Genomic DNA, 9,128 nt, shown 5'->3' on the forward strand with positions numbered 1-9,128 from the left:
TTTTTGCCAAAGAGAACCACTGAAACATGTCTTAAAGATACCTCCAGTTCAGCAGCATGGTTCAGATTTCATTTATCTGCTCTGTGGGGAAGTACAGTTCAGTTCAGTCAGGAAACACTTCCTTAACCTACATAAGGACTTCAGGACCTGGTGTCGGGATGCAAGACCTCTGGGCTAGGAGCTCTTCAAAGGAAGATGTTATTGTGGTGCAAATAGAAATTCAGGTTGAGATCAGTAATACTAGTGCTAATCATAGTCAATTATCTCTTAAACAGCATTTGAGCTTTAAAAAGGAAAGTAGTAGCAGCACTTCCATTTCTACAGACAGGGAAACTGAGGCACAGAAACGCACCATGAGCAGCTTCTGCTCATCCAGCAGCAGAGACTGCACTACTATTGCAGTATTCTGAATCACAGACCTGTGCAGTAGTCACCAGAACATTAATTGCAGTCAGGGTGACAGTAAAGAGGTCTTTCTTTGACCCAAGAAAGCTGTGGCACTAGCTGCAAAAGGAATGGCACTGTCCCCTAGATGCAGCTAGACATGAAATTCATTCCACAAACCCTGACATCAGTAGTTAAGGTTCTTAGCTAGTAATGACTTGGTGCTATTTTTATGACAATGTAGGAGGTGTGGGAGATGTTTTAATCTTTAAATGTTGTATTGATTGACTTGGGCAACAGTACAACATAAAATTTTGCCTTGTCATTAACATGGTGCCAGTTTACACTCCAGCTTATGAATCTGCATTTCATTTATCAGTTGTACTAAAAACCTAGAACTTTGCATGGGCTCTTAACAAAGGGTTGTAGGTGACCGAACTAATCTGCTTTGTGTGGCAATCTTTAGACACTGCAGAATGTCACAATTCCACCTTCAGAAAACTGCACATCGCCTGACCTTTGCTGGCCTGGAGAAAACGAGACATGGACCATGAAGAATATAACTGAAACAGAATATATCAGTAAATGTAAGTAGTAGAGCTGTTTCTCCTTCAGTAGTAACTTTACAAATGCATAGAGCTTTCTAACAGAGAGCACTTCAGAGGTGTATCGAAAAGCACTTGCCTCAATACACAAGGTGTGGTCAGAGCAGCCTGTGCTCTGTTAGAGCTACACAGCTGGAGTTACCAGCATCATCGGCATATCTGGCTGTGCATGGATCTTTTTCCATCCTCCGTGATATCAGTAATCGAGGTCTTCAGTATCATGTCACCCTCACTGGTCAGGTGACTTGGAGCTACAGTTACTCTGCTGAAATGGTTGCTTGGGTTGTCCCATCCCTACGCATGGCCTTCAGGGCTTTCAACAGCCCTTCTCGGGCATGGGGCCACCTCCAGGAAGATCCGACCCACCAGCCGGCTCGGAGCACACCAAAACTGTGTTCCTCTCCCTTGCACGTAGTCGCCCAGCTCCCGCCTGCCCCGCAGAGATGCCTGTTGAGTATTTTATAACCATGTCCATAGACAAGCCCGTCTCAGACTTGGCTTTTGTGGGGCAAGGGAGGTGGCATTTTCACTCTGCATCAGCCCCTTCAAGCTGTGTGTGCTTTGGTGCCGTATTCACAGGGGCATGTATGAAAACCAGAGCTGGGCTTGGGATCAGAAACAAAAATGAATTTTCCTTTTCGTTTTCAGGCCAGCACCTCTTTGCGGAGGCAAACCTGCCTGATCTCGCCATCGGTCTCATCCTGCTGGCTTTGTCCCTGTTTGTTCTGTGCTCCTGTCTGGTGATGATCGTTAAGCTGTTAAACTCTGTGCTTAAAGGACAAGTAGCAAGCGTTATCAAGAAGACAATCAACACTGGTAATTATCAGCTTTTCCTGAAGACTGTTTTCAGGAATTACAAGGACACTCAGCACATTTGTTGATATCTCTTGTTCTGGCAGCTATTATAGAATAGTTCAAAGAAAACGGTATTAAACCAAAATTGCCCCCCCACACACTTATTTTTTCTTTCTCTGAAGCATGTTATTTTCTTTCTTTTAAAAATCTATGAGCGAACACCTTGCTTGAGAACTGCAGCATATTAACAAAACGGGGACCAAAGTCCAAGCTCTGTTTCTTGATGTATAATCATTAGCTGTTAGAAATGTAATGTTCCCATCTTTACAAGATAGTGCTGAAGTGCTGAGATTGTGATTGCGTGCTCTGGCACAGAGCCTGCAAGTTTCTTCTAAAGCTGAAAAAAGTTTGTACTGAAAAGTGATTTTTTGCTTGCCTTGTTCCACATTAACCTCAGAATAATGCATTCCTCAATAGTGGCACCTTCTGTGTTCTCCAGGTGTTTTTTCAGCCTGGATGCACTGAGCACAAATATAGTGGAGAGTTATTTTTGATTTGGTTTTTTTTGGTTGTTGTTGGTTGGTTGGTTTAGTTTAGTTTTTTTTGGTGTTGTTTTTGTTTTGTGTTTTGGTTTTTTGGTGTGTTGTTTTTTTTTCACTTGGCTGACTTTTTTTATCCTCCCTTGAATGGAGAGGTTAGAAACTGTAGCAGAGAAAAAGTCGTCATGGCACATCTCTGGTTGTGGTTGATGAGGTGGTTGGCAGAAATGTGGAGGGTAACAGAGTGGTGGGCAAAGAATACTACCTGAATTAAAAATGAGTAGTAGAAAGTAAGCTGCTAGTTACTGTTCATTGGTGATCTTCTCTGTGTTCCTCTGTGTCTTCTTGACCAATTAAGTCCTCACTTCTTGGCTTACTCATAAATCCGCAGACTGTGGATGAACATTGTGCCTAGTTTCTCTAATCAATGTGACTAGGTTTTCTAGACCTAGTTAAGAGTTAACAAGTGAATTTTAGGAGGTGATCTGCTTGAAACTAGTTAGAACAACCAACCTGATTTTCTCAGGATGGTGTTCAGAACTTTTTGAAGACCTGATCCATGCTGATGGTGTATGGTGGCTGAAACCAAGGCCCTCAAGGCATGTAGAAGGTTTCTTGTTGACCTCTGTGAAAGCATTTCTGGCACCTCACTGTATCACAACATAGATGGTACCATGGGTGAGGACAAATGTCTACCTAGGGTAGTACCCATCTTCCAAGTGTATCCGGTGGTGGAAGTCTGGAGAGAGAGTACAGCAAACAGGGTAAATTTAAGCAGTAGGACTAACTCTGAGCCAAGGTCATCATTTAAGAGACAATATGCAAACAATATACCTACATTTGAAATGCTTAATAGTCTTCTCACTGCTGTGTTACTGTTACACAGAGCATTCTGTTATGCTAAAAACAATGTTCTCCCTCTATTTCTTTTTAGATTTCCCATTTCCTTTTACCTGGCTAGCTGGATACCTGGCTATGCTCGCAGGGGCTGGTATGACCTTTGTTGTCCAAAGTAGTTCTGTTTTCACATCTGCTATTACACCCCTGGTTGGTAAGTTGTCAATACTGTATTCTTTATCCACATGTTTTCTCTTCTCCATCATTCTGAAACCACTCAAACCTGTTTCTTTTCTCCTAGGCATTGGCGTTATAAGCATTGAGCGCTCTTATCCCCTTACCTTAGGAGCTAACATTGGCACAACCACGACAGCCATACTTGCAGCTTTAGCAAGTCCAGGGAGTACATTAAAATATTCATTACAGGTCAGTATAAACCAATGCTTCCTTGATTTCATATAGAAGTTGCAATTTTTCTGAAGAAAAATCTGACTAAATTGGCTCTGATGCAAACATGCTGTGGATGTCATGCCTGATTTTGCTTGTTCTGTTTACGACAACTCATTCATTTCAACTGCTAGAGCAAAAAGCTTGCATTAACATTCCCAGAATGCTGATAGATAGTAGAATCTTGCTTTCTTAAGTTGTGCTTGATCTGATTAATTCAGAGCTGAGACAAGGCTGGGCCACTTAACCCCTGAGCGCAGGGTCTCTGCAGCTCAGAATTCAGTGCCCACATCTGGGGCAACCTTCTTCAGTAAGGTTTGCTAATTCCTGTAAGTTCCCTCCTCAGGATCCTAAATCTATTCATGCAGTGTGCAGGGACTCCTGTAACCTAACTGACAGCTATAAAATCCTTAGGATGGCAACCTTTCTACCTACCTGAGGTTGCAGTGAGCATCATGGCATCTATTTTCTCATTGTAAATCTAATCTCGATGGAGTTTATTGAATCCCTTATCGCCTCAGACTACTTGAAAAGTAGGCAGCCTGGCTTTGGGCCCCATTTACCACCCAGTAAAGAACATTCTAGGCAGCAGATAATATTTGAATGAGCCCTCTATATCAAAGAGTGAAAAGATAATGAATTTTCCTTTGTGAATAGGATGAATGTTTTTCACTAATCACAATAAATTAAAAAATTACTGAAGTAATTTTATTGTCCCTCAGGCATGATAGAACAGACGTAATGTGAGGAGATACTATCTTGACCAAGCTCAGATTTCGTGATAACTTGCTGGCTTTAAAATGTACTTTAAAATAAACCTCTGTACTTTCATATTTATCTTAGTCTGATAACAGTTACAGAATGAAAATAAGATAAGGTGAGCAGGGAATGTACTGGTTTGCACAGTATATGCTTATTCTGTCTGAGTGATTTCTGCAAGCTTTAGCAAGGAGGTGTCTCTTCATGCTTACTTCTTTTTGAAAAAAACAGTTTTGAAACACATGAATCGAAGCCATGTTCCAGGAATCTCCTCAGTGCTCTATAAACTTTTGGCTAATTTTTGTAAAATCCAGGTTTATACCATTAACAATTTCTCAATAGCCTGTAAGCAATACCTGATTTATGCTTCCCATCTTTTCATTGAAAACCTACGGCTGCAGAACCTGATAATGAGCAGTTCTCATGTGCTTCTCATGCCTTGGTAGCAGCAGAACTTTTTCTTGACGGCTGTTTGGTTTGTCAGCTTTACTGCTGACAGACTCCCTTTCTTGCAGTCCAAAGCTGCATTTGAAGCCTTCTCCACGTGCGTGCAGATTTGCTGTCCCTTCTGTGCTTGCCTTGTGTCCAGACGTTGTCCCATCTGTGTAGGCAGTGATTTTTGCAACATGTGAGGTATTTACCGAGTCCTTGCCTCATGCTGGGAGAAGTTCTGCGGTGAAATGGCATGAAAGACAAGAAAAAATAGTGGGGAGCAACAGGAGGAAAACTATGGAGTCTTATTGCCACTGGAAGATATTATCATGCGAGTGGAAGGAGCTTTTGAAGGCATTTCGGTGAATTAACTTTTTCAATGTTTGCTTTCAGATTGCCCTGTGCCACTTTTTCTTCAATATCTCTGGGATTATTCTGTTCTACCCACTACCTTTTACCCGGCTGCCAATCCGCATGTGCAAGACCCTGGGAAATGTAACAGCCAAGTACAGATGGTTTGCTATATTTTACCTTCTCATCTGCTTCTTTCTTTTACCTTTGTTTGTATTTGGTCTGTCACTGGCAGGCTGGCCGGTCCTTTTGGGAGTTTGCCTTCCTCTCTTTGCACTTTTTATTGCTGTGATTGTGATCAATATTATGCAAACCAGGCGACCCCATTCACTGCCTGAGAAGCTCCAAAACTGGGATTTTCTACCCATCTGGCTGCACTCCCTAGAGCCTTGGGACAATATAATTATGTCTTCACTCTCCTTCTGTGGGAAACACTGCTGTGGCTTCTGCAAGTGCTGTAAAGTCAACGAAGAACAGGAGGGTGCCAAAGACAAGCAGCTAAAAACTATGGAGGTTTATGAAAACACCATTGCAATGGCTGATGAAGAAAGAGGTGGGAGAAGGGCACCAGCTGCAGCTTGTGCTGAAAAGACCGGCACAAACAACACAGCCTTATAGTAGCGGATCAACCCATGTTAGCTGAAATGCAGCACAGGACAGTCAGGCTCTTGAAAACCACCTTGGACAATACACTGAGGACAGAGTGAACATTTTATTAGGTTCCTGCAGCCAGGGATATATCACTCATCAAGGAATGGAGTCAAACAAGCTTGACAGAGTCTCTAGAAAATCTATGATCAGTTGAAAAAGTAATGACAGATTTGCTTACAGAGGATCTACTATGCAGTACCTTCATCCAATGCTATCAGCAGCAAGCAAAAGAAATTCTGTTGTAGTTCCATGAAGAGGGGGATGAAAGGAGTGGTGACCAGTTCAAACTTAATTTTAAAACAAACAAACAAACAAGGCACTTATAGAACAGCCTTTCTGACCTACTGGCTTATTCAGCAGAAGCTACTTTTTGATATCTAAAAAGCTCTGAAAATGGAGGGAGGGTGGGAAAAAAAGAGAATCCTAATGTTGTCATTGGTCTATTTCAAGTGGTCAAAATGGAAAACAGTGACTTTTCCCAGTATGGACAAAATTTATTCTACCTGTGTGAAGGAAAGCAAATGCTGGGACACCCTTCAAAAGCTCTAGTAGTCCTACTATGGCATAAGTGCATAAGCCTGTCTTGAGCCCTCTCTGTCTCCTCTAACACAAGGGACAGGAGTTGCAACCTTTTATTATCTCAAGCTAAAGGCCATAAACGCAGTTGCTGGTCCCTCTGCCTGCTGCAAGTTAAGCACTGGGTTTGGTGATGCTGGGTGGCTACCAAAGGGCTTGAAGGACTGAGGATGTGGTTGTGTGGCCCTTCCTCTCTCTGGATGGTCCTCTCCAATCCTGTTCACCACGTAACCCCCAACTGTCAGCGGAATGGTGCAAGAGGCAGGACAAGCGGGTGGTGTAGGGGAGACGGCAACCACCCACGCTTGGGCTGACACCAGGCAAGCTGTGTGCAACTGCAGCTCCGGCTGACTTGCAAAATGACTTTTCAGATTAGCGGTGGAGACTTTGGAGTGGTGGCTTTGGAGCTACGAAAGAGGGAACCTGGAGAGCAGATTTATGGCTGGCACGGGATGAGCAGTAACGGTTACTGGAGAGAAAGGAGTGTTCACTCCCCATCATCACTTTGTGCTCTGAACCACCCTCCTCAGAAATAATGTGAATTTTACTGGCAATTGTATGTAGCGATCCAAATCCCAAATGAAACCCCTAAGTAGTGTAGTCACTACCATGCATAATCAAACCACAGGTAGTGTAGCACTTGGTGGGAAGCTGCTTGTTTTAGTGTCAGGTGCTCTGAAAAAACAGGCATAATTTCAATGTCAGAAAAAGAGCATTCCAAAGATGCACTGGGCACTTGTGCTGGTCTTCAATAGCTTCAGTGTCAGCGAGTATGAGATAATACCTGAAGTCCAGCTACTCACGTTAAAAGAGAAAATAAATCGGGTGCCTGAGTGTGGACCAAGCGTCTTTTAAAATCAGTTTACATGGCTGAGCTGTAAATTAAATTTGTAATGGAAATGCCGAGAAGATCCTTAAGTTTAACGTAGCCACTCACTGCTGCTGGAACACATTTACTTCTGAAGAGTCATTAATTTTCTGCAGAGCTCTGGAATTCAGTAGATTGAATTCAGCTATCAGGTAAATATGTATGTTTTAGAAGTGGAAATTATTTTAATTTAATTTTTTTAACTGACATTTAAACTGGCGAATATGTTACTGAATACGTGTTTGCAAATTGCATTCATATTGAGATTCCAGCCGTTTCTGTGATTGTAAGCCAGTGACAGAATTCTTAGAATTAGAGTGGATTTTCAAAAGCATCTAGTTTTGGTGTAGTTCTGCTCTTTAGGGGTTTAGTAGCAGAGAGCAGAGTTATGCCAAACTACTATTTTAAAAATTATTTTCCTTGTCCTTCATATAGTTGAAACAGAATTTTATCAACGTCTCATTTTTAAAGTGAAATTTTGATATCTTCAATAATAACTCTTCATTATATTTCATATCATATCATAGAATGGCATAGTCTGGAAGGGACCTTAGAGATCATCTAGTCCAACCTCCCTGTCTGGGCACAGTTCTGGATGCTTTCAGAATCTGTTTCTTTAAGTCCCAGAATGCATTTCCCATGCTCTGTTTCTTTGGGAAAAATATGAGAAAAATATCCAGAATTCTTTCCACTGACCACCTATTGAAACAGGAAACATTTTAATCTACTTTTACTCATTTCTTAAAAAACACGCACCTTATTTTGCATCTTGACGTAAAGCCATTGAGCACACTGAAAACAACTGTGGGAAAGCAGTTCTTACAAAAGAATCGGGCTAATAATTAATAGTCAGACGTACCAATACCTTACAGTTCCTCATTATAACATTTCCCCTATGATCTATTTGGTTCTTACTCTCTCCTTGCTCCAGGCCGTATTGTGCCATTGTTTTAGACAGAGTCCGACAAAGATTTCTGCTTAACACTTGGCAGCACAACATAGCCTGCTCTTACCATAAGACAGATACACTTTATTTATAATTATTTGAGTGTACAGATTTTTTCGTAAGTTATACAAAGGTTCGTGATCTTGTTATATATTACATATTTGAAAACTATGCAATGTTTATCTATAAAAATGTAAAAAGGAACAACTGTATATTTTGTAATATAACTTTTCAAATTGTTTGTAACCGTGTATACTGTGTATTATGGAGGTTGTTGGCTCCATCAATAGGTTATGTAAAGATTGCTAGCAATGCAGAGACAGATTTCGTAAAGTAAAAGTGAAAAACAGCTTAATGCACAAGGATATTAACTTTACCTTTCTAAAAGATTTGAATTTTCTGCAATGAGGAGTTTTAGAAATACAACGTTTCTAAAATACTTTTCTAAACTCTTAAACACTATCTTTTAACTGTTTTGAGGACAGTATATGGCGTTATACTTTGTAATGAATATTCATTTTGTCTGTCCTCGTGCATTGAATGTAAAAATAAAGAGAAGTTTTGAAAAAATATGATTGTTTTATGATATCTGTTTACATAGACGTCACACAAGCTTGCAGCAAAATAAGTATGCAGACAAGTTCTGACCTGAGCTGATGTGATGCACAAGGAATGAGGTTAGCATCAAGAACTAAAGAAATTCACCAGAGGTCTGCGTGTCCAACATTTCCATACGAATGAGAGATTTTCATATGGGCAAAAATAAAAAGAATTGCCCAGGGTTCTGCAGACTGTCTTCAGTGAAGGTAAGTGTGGGAGAGCAAAGCCAGGGCTGGTGTGATAAGAGGATGCATGACCAGTTATAACAAGTGATCTATATCACTGTGCTGGGCTCAGGTTTTGCCTTCTACATGATAAATGGCAAACAGAGTGTTTCC

General features: G+C 41.1%; 1 protein-coding gene across 1 annotated transcript in view; it reads left to right on the plus strand.

Moving 5' to 3' along the window:
* SLC34A2 (solute carrier family 34 (type II sodium/phosphate contransporter), member 2) overlaps positions 1–5,924 on the plus strand; it is an 18,182-nt gene extending 12,258 nt beyond the window's left edge. Inside the window, exons 9-13 of the mRNA XM_009869600.1 lie at positions 851–971; positions 1,638–1,805; positions 3,258–3,374; positions 3,462–3,586; positions 5,192–5,924. Coding sequence (XP_009867902.1) covers positions 851–971; positions 1,638–1,805; positions 3,258–3,374; positions 3,462–3,586; positions 5,192–5,767 — 1,107 coding nt within the window. The 3' untranslated portion in view covers positions 5,768–5,924. The remainder of the gene's footprint in view (positions 1–850; positions 972–1,637; positions 1,806–3,257; positions 3,375–3,461; positions 3,587–5,191) is intronic.
* The last annotated feature ends 3,204 nt before the right edge of the window (positions 5,925–9,128 follow it).

The sequence above is a fragment of the Apaloderma vittatum genome, unplaced genomic scaffold, assembly GCF_000703405.1.
Source record: "Apaloderma vittatum isolate BGI_N311 unplaced genomic scaffold, ASM70340v1 scaffold13415, whole genome shotgun sequence".
Classification (NCBI taxonomy): Eukaryota; Metazoa; Chordata; class Aves; order Trogoniformes; family Trogonidae; genus Apaloderma; species Apaloderma vittatum.